General features: G+C 37.0%; 1 protein-coding gene across 2 annotated transcripts in view; it reads right to left on the bottom strand.

The window, feature by feature from the left end:
- Positions 1-934: 934 nt before the first annotated feature.
- MRPL39 (mitochondrial ribosomal protein L39) overlaps positions 935-15,035 on the bottom strand; it is a 21,718-nt gene continuing 7,617 nt past the window's right edge. For both annotated transcript variants that reach the window (XM_012640136.1, XM_012640137.1), the window contains exons 6-10: positions 12,526-12,638; positions 9,334-9,399; positions 8,250-8,403; positions 4,361-4,408; positions 935-1,034 (exon numbers count right to left, since the gene is read on the bottom strand). In XM_012640136.1, the coding sequence (XP_012495590.1) occupies positions 987-1,034; positions 4,361-4,408; positions 8,250-8,403; positions 9,334-9,399; positions 12,526-12,638 (429 nt within the window). In that variant the 3' untranslated portion in view covers positions 935-986. The remainder of the gene's footprint in view (positions 1,035-4,360; positions 4,409-8,249; positions 8,404-9,333; positions 9,400-12,525; positions 12,639-15,035) is intronic.

Here is a 15,035-nt window from a genome sequence, read left to right as displayed (position 1 = left end):
AACAGCTGATCAGATATAAGAGCAAAATTAAGCCACTTTAGACATGCAAGGGCTCACCGCTTACATATTGCTTATTAGGAAGGAACTTAAAGACAAACCCTAGCAAAATGAGAAAGTTAATCAAGAAACAGGAAGATATGGACTCTAGGAAAAAACAGATCCCACCCAGGAAAAAAATAAGGTCTTCAGAGTAAGCCTGTGCACCAGACCCAGAAAACCTATTCAGACTAGAGCGGGAAGAAATTTTTAGCAAAATATTTTTAAAAGACTGATAACTAAGGTCTACTCAAGGTAAGGGGAAACAGGTTCTTAAACAGTGTTGTTTGGAGTATCACTTGGCAAAACCTTTGGCAGCCCAGCTTCTGTCGATGATTCCATGCCAGAAATCTATTCCTACGAAATCGGCAGTTACAAGGCAGCGTAGAGTAATACATAAGAGCATGTGAGTGAAACTGGCTGAGTTCAAATTTCAGCTTTGCCACTTTCAAACTCTACGTTCTCTCTGTTTCATTTTAAAAACAGAAACACCTTCTCAATGGGTTGTCGTGAGGATTAAACAAAAGGTTCCATGCACAGGACTTAGCACAAGGCTCCGCACACGGTAAATACTCACTGTCATTATCTAGCAACAAACACTTGCCATTTTGCACAAGGATGTTTACTGCACCACTTTTAAAATAACAAAAAATGCAAACCATATGATCCTATTTATGTTTTATAAAAATTACATTTGTATTTATACACATCTTTTATACATGTAGGAAAAAAGGAGAAAACATGGCAAAGTGTTGTACACATGCAGCAGGAGGAGAGGGAGTTGTTTCTGAATGAAGTTTTTATTGTGAGCAGAGTAAGGTGTTTTATCCTTTAGAGAAAGGAAAAAGATCACTATTAATCTTAGGGAGAAAAAGAATATAATAAGCACACACAAACATTATATTAAAACTTTCATTTTAATTTACTATACATATTTTTTTATAAAGTTATTAGGTAGATGCACTTTCTTCTGTCGGTTTAGTTTGCTCTTCAGTTACCTGTAAAAACATGAATAGCTTTACTTTCTTAATAAACAATCAGTTTTACCCCTCGCCCACCAATTTAAATCATCCCACAGTACTTCTCCTATAATGATCCTTTGTCCTTCTCCTTCAGTATTAATTATCATGGAACGTTAAACAAGAAGAGAGAAAGACTAAAAGGCCAATTTACCAATATAAATTATCAGATAAAGTACAATAATTCCATTCAATAATCTGAGGCACATTATATCTAGGCTTCTCAAGTTTGTCATTTTACTTTTCATCTATAAAACAAAATCATTACTATAAGAAAAAACACCTATAATACTGCAACAAGGTGTTTTAAGTCAATTTATTTTCTTCTGAGACATAATTCTATTTAGAATAGGACATATGACAGATTTAGTCCAAACAGGTTATCTATATATTCCTATTTCCATTCTGTGTCACTCAGACTCATTGAACAAGCAGGGCTAAATCTAAATTCCTCAACACCCCAAAATCTGCCCTGCCTCCTACATTATCTATCTCAGTAAAGGACTTTACCCAGCTGCCTAAAACCAGAATTCAAGAATCCACTCCTTTCTTACCAGCATATTCCATCAACAGTCTTATTAATTCAACCTAAGTAATTCTCAGTCATTCTCGCTATCATGGCCGTACTTTAGGACCTCATCCTCTTCTATCTCCCTAACAGAATCCTTGGCTTAAGTTGCAGTTATATTCCATGTTGATCCTAGAATGAACTTCTAAAGAGAAATAACTGATTAGCAGGTCACTTTCCTACTCAAAATTCTCCAGTTACCTTCTATCACCTTAGGTGGGTAAAGGAGGAGGTTCCACAGCATGGAAGACAAGCCCCTCATATTCCATTTCCAACAAACTTCTTTGGACAAACTCATCACCTACTGAACATGTGACCTGTGCATTCAAATTCCTCTTACATTTACCATGTTCTCCATTCCTCCATGCCTCTAGACAAGTGGCTTCCTCTGGGATAACCCCCAACTCATCACCCAACAAACTATCTGCCTGGCCCACTTTTACTCATCCTTTAAAGCCAGCTTAAAAGACTCTAATTCCTGGGAACCTTCCTTAACCAATCCCACAGCTTAGTTTGGGTCCTTCTCTTTTTTATGCCAGAGCCCCATATGTACAACTAAACTGTCCCTTTATAAGTCTAGTAATTCTATTAAAGTAACTTCCTTGAGGCAGCAGGTACATTTTATTCATTTTTTTACCTCTAGAACATAACAGTACCTGGCACACAATAAACACTCAATAAGTCTGTGTTAGTTTAGTCAATGAACCGTGTGTTTAATCTATTCCGTTTGGACAAGCAAAATGGACAGTAGCAATGAAGTAACTAAACCAGAATAAATGTTTCGAAAACATTCATTGACTGACTTCACTAGATATTTTAGGTAAGTTACTGTCTCTAACAGAAAAATGTTTGTCTACATTTTTCCTTCCTTTAAAGCAGCAGTCCCCAACCTTTTTGGAACCAGGGACCAGTTTCATGGAAGACAATTTTTTCATGGACCAGAAGTGGGGGTGGTTTCAGGATGATCCAATTGCATTACATGTATTGTGCAGTCAAACCTCTCTGCTAATGATAATCTGTATCTGCAGCTGCTCCCCAGCACTAGCATCTCCACCTCGGCTCCACCTCAGATCATCAGCGTTAGATTCTCATAAGGAGCACAACCTAGATCCCTCACATGCACAGTTTACAGCACGGTTCACACTCCTAGAGAATCTAATGATGCTGCTGATCTAACAGGAGGTGGAGCTTACACGGTGATGCGAACAACAGGGAGCGGCTATAAATACAGATGAAGCTTCACCCACTTGCTCGCCCTCACCTCCTGCTGTGCAGCCCAGTTCCTAACAGACCACAGACTGGTCCTCGCCTGGGGTTTGGGGACACCTCAGCTTTAAAGTATTCAGTTATTATTGTTTCTTGAATTTCCCAAATCATTTCTTAGATATTCATTTCTTCTCTAGTTTCTTAATCTAAAATGATCACAGTGACCAACCAAAAAGACAAAATTATTCAATCCATTCAAATATACTTTCTTCTTATGAGAAAAAAAAATATACAACCTTTACACAAAAACACTGTAGCTAAGTACCTAAACAATACTTTCTATATGTAAATTCATTAATAAAGACTAGGCACATTTATCATTATGAAAAATAGTCAATAAATATTTCTTGGGTAACTCTCCCATGTGTTAATGTTGTGTTCAAAATTTGGGCTTACACAAATATAACAAACCCCAAACGGGTTAACAGACTCAATATAAATGTACTGGCAAAGAAAACAATCAAAAAACAATATGAGGGCCAGGTGCGGTGGCTCACGCCTGTAATCCTAGCACTCTGGGAGGCCGAGGCAGGCGGATTGTTTGAGCTCAGGAGTTCGAAACCAGCCTGAGCAAGAGCAAGACCCCGTCTCTACTAAAAATAGAAAGAAATTAATTGGACAACTAAAAATATATAGAAAAAATTAGCCGGGCATGGTGGCGTATGTCTCGGGAGGCTGAGGCAGGAGGATCGCTTGAGCCCAGGAGTTTGAGGTTGCTGTGAGCTAGGCTGACATCACGGCACTCTAGCCGGGTCAAAAGAGTGAGACTCTGTCTCAAAAAAAAAAAAAAAAAAAAAAACAATATGAGGAGGTATACGATCAAGCGCAAAATTATATCAATAGATAATTAATTGTTAGGAGGTTACTCTGAGACTGTTCCACAGAGAATGTGAGACCCGGACAAAGTACTGAAGAATGAGTATGATGTAAACAGACAGGAGGAAATGGAGTCCAGACAGAAGAACTGTCATGAAGAAACAAACAAACTTGAACGTAAGTTTGAAGTGCACTGCTTTGTGTGCCTGCAAGCTTGTAGTGTTTGTAGAGTTGTGGGAAATCAGGGTAAGGAGGAAGGCCTAATGAGACCAGATTACACAGGACAACTATCAGACAACCTAAGTAAAAGAGCAACACGTAGCTAAGTGCCTATGAAATAGTGAATAGGGATAGTTGTGGTCAAGAAACATAATCACTCCCACTTGTGAAATCTAAATGCTAATGACACAGAATAAATTACAGAAACAAAAACATTCAAATTTGGTTTTTCAGAACATTTAACATCAACAGCTAAGGCAGTTTTAAAATATATCTGACAAACTTTAATCCTTTAATGTTCATTAAGTTTACAAAACTTATTTTATTACTTTTTTTGTCTTTATCTTTGTTTCTTTCTCCCCCCCGCCTATGGTTGTTGCTTAATTTCAATGAAAATTTCTTCATAGAAGAGTACTTAGCTGTCAAAAACACTTACCATTTTCCGAGATCTTTCCAATAGCTTATCCCATATTGTAAAATGTGCCTTGAAAAGAAAATATTTGCTATGAATTAAATAAAGCAGTAAAGCTAAAGTAAAAGGGACTGAGTCTTTATATAGCTTTTAAAACTAAACAAATAAATAAAAAGCTAGATAGTACTAATGTAGCTAAATGGTGAAAAAAGTAGATCAGAGTAGGGAAAAGTACTATATAGAACAGCTGCTTTGTTTGATATTTAAGAGAAAAAGACTTAAGCACTGAATGTGCCATTCTTCCTCTTTGTCCCTCTTGATCATTTCCATCATAGAAAACATTCCTTCCAATGGGAAGCAAATACTTGCTCCACTTTCCTGTACATTGCAGTTCTTTCCTAAATAGCCAATTTCAACATGCTAGAAGTCATTCTTCATATCATAAGCAATCACAAGAAGATGGTCACTAAGAACCAACTGTGACATTTTCACATTGAAATGGCAAAACCAGAGGATTTAGCAAATTACCCTAAAGAACAAGTAAAACCTGACAAAGAAAATAGTAAGATTACAGAACCAATTTCCTTAATCCTTAACAATCTTATGTAACAACACAATGCAGTAAGGAAAATGGTGCAAAGTGCATAACGACCACATCAATTTTATTAAATTAACTGAAGGTGATACTAAGGTATATGGGTGGGCCAGTGACTATTTCACACTGAATGAGCTCATAAAATCTATGATAAAAAGTAAAATTCCTAAATATCACATGTAAACTCTTCTGGAGAAAGAGTAGGATGGTATATTTAACCCCAAAACCATGCCTGACTCAGGCAGAATGAACAGCTGGTACAAAGATCTTAAGGTGCAGCTGGAACATAGTGGGTGAAGAGAGTGGTGTGAAATGAAGTCAGAGAGGCAGGCAGGGGCCAGATAATGCAGAGCTTTGTGAGACTGAGTAAAAGGTTGGAATTTTTTCAAGGGAAGCCATTGGATAGTTTGGGACAGAAATTACATAACAGATTGTGTATTAAAAAGATCATTTTAGGCTGGGCATGGTGGCTCACACCTGTAATCCTAGAACTTTGAGAGGCCAGGGCAGGAGAATTGCTTTAGCTCTGGAGTTCGAGATCACCCTGAGCAAGAATGAGAGCCCGTCTCTACTAAAAACAGAAAAATTAGCCAGGCGCAGTGGTGTGCACCTGTAGTCCCCAACTACTCAGGAGGCTGAGGTAGGAGGATCACTTGAGCCCAGGAGTTTGAGGTTACAGTGAGCTACGATGACATCACTGCACTCTAGCCTGAGCAACGGAGTGAGACACTGTCTCAAAAAAATAAAAACAAAAATACAATCAAAAGATCATTTTGGCTACTAAGTAGAGAATGCAGTGTGGAGGGCAAGACTGAAAGCAAGGAAAGGGAATGAAGATAAAGAGAGACTTGGATAAGGGAAGAAGGAGCAGATGAGATGCTATGTAGTGGATGGATTCAGAGTATGTTTTTGAGTTAAAAGATGAAAGAACTTGCTGATAGATGGGCTGAGGGCTTAGCTAAGAGGGAAAGAGAGAATTAAGAATTGCCTCAAACAACTAAGTAGATGATGGTGCCATTTACTGAAATGGGGAAAGCTAGTAAAGGAAGCAAGTATACGGAGAAAAATCAAACATGTACAGGATGTGTGCTAAAAATTACAAAATGAACGAGATGAAAGAAGAGCTGCATAAACAAAAAGAGGAAGTTCATAGATTAGAAGACAACATATTAAAGATTGACTTCTTTATAGAACAGCTGCTTTGTTCAGCATTTGACAACTGACAATTCTCCTCAAATTGCTATACAGGTTTAATGAAATTCCTACCAGAATCCCTGCAGATTTTATTGACATAGAAAAAACTGTCTTAAAACTAAATGGAAAGGCAAAGAAACTAGGATAATTAAAACAATTTCGACAAAGAAAAATAACGTGGGAAGAATTATTCTACCTAATTTCACAACGTATTTATAGCTACAATAATCAAGACTGTGTGGTATTGGTGGACGGACAGACCTATGTGATCAATGGAATAGAATAGAGAACCCAAAAATAGACACACAAATATGCCCAGCTGACATTTAACAAAGATGCAAAAGTAATTAAATGCAGGAAGGACAGCCTTCTCAACAAATAGTGCTGGAGCAATGTGACATCTATATGCAAAAAATGAGCCTCAACTTACATCTTACACCTTATGGAAAAATTAACTTGAATTAGACCACAGACTTAAATGTAAAACTATAAAACTTTAAGAAAAAAAAACAGGAGAAAATCTTTGGGACCTAGGGCTAGGCAAAAAGTTCTTAGAATTCACACCAAAAACATGGTCCATAAAAAGAAAAACTGATAAGCTGGCTTCATCAAAATTAAAAACTTCTGCTCTGCAAAAGGTTGTTAGGATGAAAAGACAAGCCACAGATACAAAGAAACACAAGCTACAGACACAGAGAAACAGAGAAATTTGCAGACTACATATATAAAAAAGGACTAATTTCTACAACATACAAAGAACTCTCAAAACTCAACTGTAAAAAAGTAAACAATCCAATTAGAATACAAGAAAAAGACATGAGCAGACATTTCACCAACGAACATATACAGATGGCAAATAAGCACACAAAAAGATATTCAACACCACTGGCCCATTGGGAAATGCAAATTCAAACTATAATGAGAAATCGCTATAAACCTATTAGAAAGGCTAAAATAAAAAATAGTGACAGCATCAAATGCTGGTGAGGATGAAGAAAAACTGATCATTCATACCTTGCTGGTGGAAATGTAAAATGGTACAGCTACTTTGGTATACAATTTGAAAGTTTCTTAAAGAATTAAATATACACCTTACCATATGACCCAGCAATTGCATTCCTGGGCATTTATCCCACAGAAATGAAAATGTATATTCACAGAAACCTGTATACAAATTTCAGCTTTATTCATAACAGCCAAAAACTGGAAACCCAGATGTCCTTTGATGGGTGAATAGTTAAACTGTGGCACAACCATACGAAGAAATTAACTACTCAACAATAAAAAAGAATAAACAATTGATATACTCAACAATTTGGATGAATCTCCAGAGAATTATGCTGAGTAAAAAATGCTAATCCCCCAAAATTACAAACTATTTGATCTCATTCATGTAACATTCCTGAAATGACAAAATTATAGAAATGGAAAGCAGAGTAGTAGTTGCCAGGGGTGAGGAGACAGGAGCATGGGAGCCATTAGAGGGAAGGGCATGTAAATGAGTGTGGCTATAAAAGGCCAACATGAGGGTTCCCTGTAGTGAAGGAATTGTTTTGTACCTTCATTATATCAATGTCTACACCTGGTTATGACATTGCATTTTAGTTTTCCAAGATGCCACCACTGAGGAAACTGGGTAAAGGTACATGGGATCTCTCTGTATCATTTCTTATAACTATAATTGTTCCAAAATGAAAAATTTAAGTTAAAAAAAAAAGATCAGCAAGGGGTGGGAGCCATGTGGAAAATGACAGGTTTTGGGTCATGAACAGATCATTAGAATTAGACGAGCATGCCAAATGTAAGGCCAAAAAGGCGTTCCAGAAAGGTCTTACCAACGTGCACTCCAATTACCTCCTTCAGTGCGCCCTCAACCTATGCTAATTTGAAAAATTAAAAATACTATCTCAATTTGATTTAATTTTTTCAACTAATGTTTCTCTTGTAATTATATGTTTCTACCCTGGGCAAACTTTTTTTAATCATAAACCCAAGTTTATAAAATACTAGTGTCACACAACTTAAGAAAAATTAAAATTTACATCCTTCAAATTGGTATAAAATCAAGTCCAGAATTACATCTATACCCAAATTGGAAGATCTGGAACTTTAAGCTTTACTTACTCTTAAGTGAACGGGTAAAGAGAGACCCTGGAATCTTCGTATAAGACTTGGCAGGGTGGGTTGAAGATTGTGAACTGCTGACACTTCATACTGGAAACAAATACTTGTTCTTGGAATAAGGGGACCCTCACTCACATCAACGAAGTCACCAATTCTGACATGATTTTAAAAAGAAATAAACAAAACCTCAACATCTAATCATTTATAATAGTTTGAAAAGAAAATGCTCATTCTCTTTGCTGCTACATCCCTAATCAAGAATATTCAATATGGCTCAATTCAGTCTCTAATGACCCCTGAAAAGTATCTTAAAAGGCTAAAACTTTTAAAATTAAATCACTGAATCTTTTTCTTAATTAGCACTTACATAAATTTAAAGGTTTTTATGAGTCACAGAACACATCATGCTATCAAGCAGATCTGATTGTCTAAAACTGATAACCTACAACCTTACAATAACCCACACAACAGAGTTTAGAATTCAGTACATAGGACGGACTGTATTTAGAAACCAAAAGCAGTCTCTAGAGGAAAAAAGTTAAGTCCAAATCACGAAAACCTGATGTTGAGAAAACAGACCCAGACCATGAAGCCATTTCTACACAATGTGTTGCCTTGGAACTTGCTTCCCACAGAAGAATGTCTATATAAGCAGTGGCCCTTTCTCATTCATGCATCAGAAAACATTCTGGTTTAACTTACTTACATGTAAGATAATAACTAGTCAGCATTCATATTTGGGTGCACACATGAACTATCATATTCAATTCATAACAATGATTATGTTGCCCAATTTCAAAATTAACTCCTAAAAATGACATACTGAACACCAGTTTTCAACTCTTGAAATGAAATAAAAATAGCAAACAATAAAATGAGAAACAGAAGCCACAACTGTTCCTGAAGATAATTTAAAGCTTCCATTTACCACCATATCAAAACAATGAACAAAGCAATAGAAAATAAGGCAATAACAAAATAAAGTACAAATTCATCTATTTCAGTCAGACACTTCATTTCAAATAACAGTAAAGCTAAGCCTTACTCTCAATTAACAGCAGCCAATTTGTAGACTTTTACTTACCTGTGTAGCTTGACTATTCTCTCAGGGTTCTGAGATGCTTTCTCTTCTATGAAATCTATTTTGTACCTGAAAAGTAGAAAAGAAAAGCAATTTTTTTAACTCTAAATATACAAAAAGATGTTTAAAGACACCTCCCTTCCTCTTCTGCCATACTGTTTGAGAGTGGTTTATGCTTGGAGCCTCACCTGCCTTTAATGTGGTGACGGCACATGACTCCACCAAACTGTTCTCAACAAAGTCACAGGTACCTGCCTGGTGCCAACCTAATGGACACTTCTCAGTACTCATTTTCTTAACACCACTGCTCACCTCCACTTCTTAAAGTGCTCTTCCATGGGTTTCAGTGGCATTTCCTACTCATTTATTTTGCCTCTGTGGCCTCTCTTGTCTTTCTCTACCCTCTGAGGATTCTATCCTATACCCTCTTTTCACTCTAAGCATCCTCCCTAGGCTAGCTCCCTGAATTGCAAGCATTAGTTAATACTCATGCAGTTATATCTTCCATATCTCTGCTTCTATTCTAGCTATCTCTTTTGAGCACCAAGCTATACATCCAAGAACCATCTAGACACCCACTAGGATATTCCATAAGCACCTTAAACCCCCAAATTTCCAACCTGAACAAATTGCCACCTCTTTTCACACCCAAACTTATTCTTCCTCCTAAATTTCCCATCTTAGTATCACACCACCAACCAGCTACATGTCCAAGTGAAACACCCAGAAGATTTCCTTGATTCCTCATTCTCCCACCATACCCCCTACATCCAATTCATTATTAAGTTCTGTCAATTCTACTGCCCAAATGTCTCTCAGATCCACCCAATTCTGTCAGTATAGCTAAAAGCACAGATGCAACTGCACAGCTCAGGTTCAAACCATGACTTTACCACTTACTATTAAGAGTTTTGTCTATTTAACCCAGGTTGCTAAACAAATAATGTGTGTGCACGCGTGCATGCACAGGCAATGATGCGTCAATGTTTGGGAGCAGTGGTTTATGCAAAAACATCTACCCTTTCTGTCACAGCCAATGCATGGGTGGCATGCATTACTGAGGGGCCACTTCCCTTGAATACTTATTCCTCTTGACCCACCTCTAAGGGATGCTCATTCTGCTTCTGTCCCCTGTGAGCCAGAGCCACAAAAATTTCCCACCCTTCCTCCTACAACAGAAAGGCCCAATCACTGACCCACCTTCAATGATCCAACATTCTCTGTCCTCTCAAACTCGCCCCCAAACTATCCCCTTCCTCCTAACACACACTCAACTAAGTTAACAGAAGTACCAGAAGCCCCTACCAGATGCTGACAGCTAAATAGGAGAAAGGGAAATCTCCATGTATGCAGAATGGAAGTTGAAAGTAAAATGTTCAGTAACATAGCTATGTGATCAGTTCTAATTAAAATGTGCCCTAAATGTAAAATACACACCAGATTCTGAAGACTTAGAGTGAAAAATATTAAAATATCATTAATATTTTTCAATATTGATGTTGAAATAACATTGTAGATATATTATTTAAATAAAATCATTAAAATTAACTTCCCCTTTTCTTTTGACTTTTTTTAATGTTACTTGAAAAATTAAAATCATATAAATGGCTCATATTGTATTTCTTTTGGACAGCATGTGCCTAGACTTTTGGCACAAAAAGTGACTTGATGCGTTCTTAATAGCCCAAGGAATTTTCTTACAGAATTAATGCTATAAATGGTGGTTTGGTACTACCATATGATCTATACTCTAGTTCAGTTAAAATGTATGTTACAACTGGTTTCTAAGACCACTGGCTCCAGGATATGCTAAAAACATTAAGAAAAGGTGTTCTGGCCGGGCGCGGTGGCTCACGCCTGTAATCCTAGCTCTCTGGGAGGCCAAGGCGGGTGGATTGTTTGAGCTCAGGAGTTCGAAACCAGCCTGAGCAAGAGCGAGACCCCGTCTCTACTAAAAATACAAAGAAATTAATCGGACAACTAAAAATACATAGAAAAAATTAGCCGGTCATGGTGGCACATGCCTGTAGTCCCAGCTACTCGGGAGGCTGAGGCAAAAGGATAGCTTGAGCCCAGGAGTTTGAGGTTGCTGTGAGTTAGGATGACGCCACGGCACTCTAGCCCGGGCAACACAGTGAGACTCTGTCTCAAAAAAAAAAAAAGAAAAGGTGTTCCATGGGCCAATATATTTGAAATATACTCTTTTCTATATACACTTGGGGAGACCCTAGAGTACAATGAGTAAAATTTTCACGCCACTGTTCTCCAGACTCAGCTGAACACTGTACATGTTTTTCAGCATGTCAATTGATGTCTTATGGAATAATATTATGAGGAATATCACTTTGAGAAATGCCAAGCTAGAGTATGGGTCAAGAAAAATCGTAAACTAACCCAAGAATATATCTATGACAAACTATCCCTATGAGAATTTGTAATTCGATTCCCATATACCTAAAGAAATTCTAATCCATAACCTTTAATAATTTGTAGGTGCATGTTTTGGCTTCAGACTATAGTATCTATGTTATTTTTTTGCAGCATGGATTTCCCTTTCTAATTAGTTCTCATTTTCTATTAGATTAATATTAAAATTTAGTTTATGTTCTTACAACTAATAGTAGAAGGTGAACTGGAATTTTTGTGAGTGAGAAAGGGAATTGAGAAGCTAGGCAGGATTTAAAATGTTGACAAAGAAAATCCACCAAATGAATAATTCACATGCAAAAGACTAAAACCTGGTTGTGTAAACATTGTTCTTCAGCTGATAGCTGCCTTCCAAACTGCTTACATTTTCAATCTTATCCTTCTCATTTAAAGAGTGGAAGGATGGGAGGGAAAGGCTACCAAGTGTACAAAGTAATACAGTTGTTTAACGTATGTCATCACTTCGCAGTGCGGAAAAAAAGGGTGAAACATACCACTACATCAATATAAAGAGAAGAGCTAGCCTAAGAAACAGAGAAGTAAAAGAAAGTGAGAAAATTATCAAGAGGGGTGGGGAATATTTTTCTTAGTGAAATAAATAATGAGATGAACAAAAGTAATTAGCCTGGTGCAGAAAAAGAGATCTTAAAGTGGAAAATAAAGCGATATCATAAGAACATCAAATATAAAAATCTTAAGACCTGAATTTTCTTCATTACATCTAATTCTGAGAGGTTTAAACTTATTTTAAAGGAAGCCAACGCTTACTTGTTGTGTTGAAATATTTCTAATGCCACTTTTGCTTCAACATCCAGAGTTTCAAATGGAAGATCTTTATAAATTAAAGCATGAGCATCTCTTGTGAAGGAACGTAGGTTCTCCTTCAAAATAAAAGTAATAACCTTTAGTAAAAATTTATTTAAAAGCATCTCTCCACAAGCTAGATAAGATAAAATGTATGCTTAGTACTATGAATCCCAGAAAATAAAAAGCAAAATCAAATTTGTTAGGAGGAAAACTTACTAATTTGCAACAAATGAATGTCTGGACCATAAACATTCTCCCAACTTTACAAACTATAAAACTTGTTATTTATCTGTAATTAACATATCAGTCTGCATTAATATTATTAAAGGTAAGTCCACAAATTTTAATAAATATTTTATCCAAATATTCAGCCTTATTTATGTTTATTAAAAACATACAGCAACAAGTAAAAATGCTAATGAACAGCAAGACATAAAACTATGTTTACCATATGAATAAAATTAAGTTTATTAAATACATGGGAAAAAAATTGTTTTCATAATTCAGAAAGTTTCACTAGAAATGTAATGTCATCACTAGCCCTGTACAAAATATAATATATGGTCGATATTATAAATTTCTGTTTAATGAAAATTTTACACAATTAAAATGATTAATACACATTGACAGTATTTATGAGATTCTTAATAAACCGTAATTGAGTTTTCCATACTATATAAATCACTACTAATATAGAAAAGGTCAAGCACCATTACACAAATAATTTTTATAATAAAATTCTTTCCATAAAAATCCTATTAGAGTTTTTTTGCATGAAATGACTCTTTTCCATTCTTTTTCTTTGGAGACAGGGTCTCACAGGCCTAGAGTGCAGTGGCATCATCATAGCTCACTGCAACCTAAAACTTCTGGGTTCAAGCGATCCTCCTGCCTCAGCCTCCCAAGTAGCTGGGACTGCAGGAGCACACCACCATGCCCGATTAATTTTTCTACTTTTGGTAGAGGCAGGGTCTCTTCATGTTGCTCATGCTAGTCTTGAACTCCTGGGCTCAAGCAATCCTTCCACTTCAGCTTCCCAAAATGCTGGGATTATAGGCATGAGCCACCATGCCCAGCCTCTTCTCCATTCTTAAAGGAATAATTTACTATATAAAACATCCACATTCATGGTTTAATATAACTATTTCTCAATGAAACTCTTCTCTACTTTCTTTAAGCCATCCACTCAACCCCTGGAAACCACAATCAGCTAATGCATTTCTTTTTTTAAAGTTTTGTCTTTAAAAAAAAGAAAAAGCCAGGCACAGTGGTGAGCTTCTGTAGTCACAGTTACTCAGCAGGCTGAGGTGAGAAGATCACTTGAGCCCAGGAGTTTGAGGCCAGCCTGGGCAACATATCAAGTTCTTGCCTCCCAAAAAAAAGGAAAGGAAAAGAAAAAAGAGGGAATAAGTTTCATAGATAATGAGAGTTGGATCTCGATCTCATTAATTTTTACCTGACTCCCCCTAGTAAAGAAGATCTATTCTTAAACTTGGGGACATATTTGAAAAGGAAGCAGCTACAGCAAAAGCCCAGAGATCACGAAGAAACAGTTCAATCCCTTCCCTGTCCCCTTCCCCATCTCCTCCCCACCTCTCTTTCCTCTTCCTTTCTCTCATTCTTCCTTTCTGTTTCCCTCTTCTCTCCCTCTTGATATTAACTAACATGGGCAGGATTACACAAGAAGTCATTTCCAAGACCAAATTTATTTATTTATTATTTTTGAGACAGAGTCTTGCTCTGTTGCCCGGGCTAGAGTGCGGTGGCGTCATCCTAGCTCACAGCAACCTCAAACTCCTGGGCTCAAGCGATCCTCCTGCCTCAGCCTCCCAAGTAGCTGGGACTATAGTCGCATGCCACCACACCTGGCTAATTTTTTCTATTTTTAGTAGAGACGGGGTCTCGCTCTTGCTCAGGCTGATCTCGAACTCCTGACCTCAAGCAATCCTCCCACCGCGGCCTCTCAGAGTGCTAGGTTGACAGGCGAGAGCCACCACACCCAGCCCCCAAGACCAAATTTAAAGATGTATCTGCCCTGACTCTAAAATCCTTTTTTTAAAGTACTATAGTATTTCGACCAGGCACCGTGGCAAGACTCTGTCTCAAAAAAAAAAAAAAGAACTATAGTATTTCACTAAATCTAAGACTTATCACTAAGCAAGAAATACTACCAATTATAAGATGCCATAAGGCCTATTTTCAGAGATATTAAAATGTAAAAAGAATGTACACAGTGGAATTGATAAAATGGTATGCTACACTGCCTCCCCTTTTCTGATCTCCTCTCCAGACTCCCACTATGTCTGACAGTATTTTGCTTAATTAAGAATTAGGAATGGGATACTTCACTTAGTAGAATGCTATATCACCATTGTTTCTCAAAGCTGAATAGTACTCCATGGTATACATATACCACATTTTATTAATCCACTCATGTATTGATGGACACTTGGGTTGTTCCACAAGAATGG

Source organism: Propithecus coquereli, unplaced genomic scaffold, assembly GCF_000956105.1.
Source record: "Propithecus coquereli isolate 6110/MARCELLA unplaced genomic scaffold, Pcoq_1.0 Scaffold149, whole genome shotgun sequence".
Lineage (NCBI taxonomy): Eukaryota > Metazoa > Chordata > Mammalia > Primates > Indriidae > Propithecus > Propithecus coquereli.
Note: the sequence above shows the minus strand (reverse complement) of the source record. Positions and strands in the feature narration are given on the sequence as shown.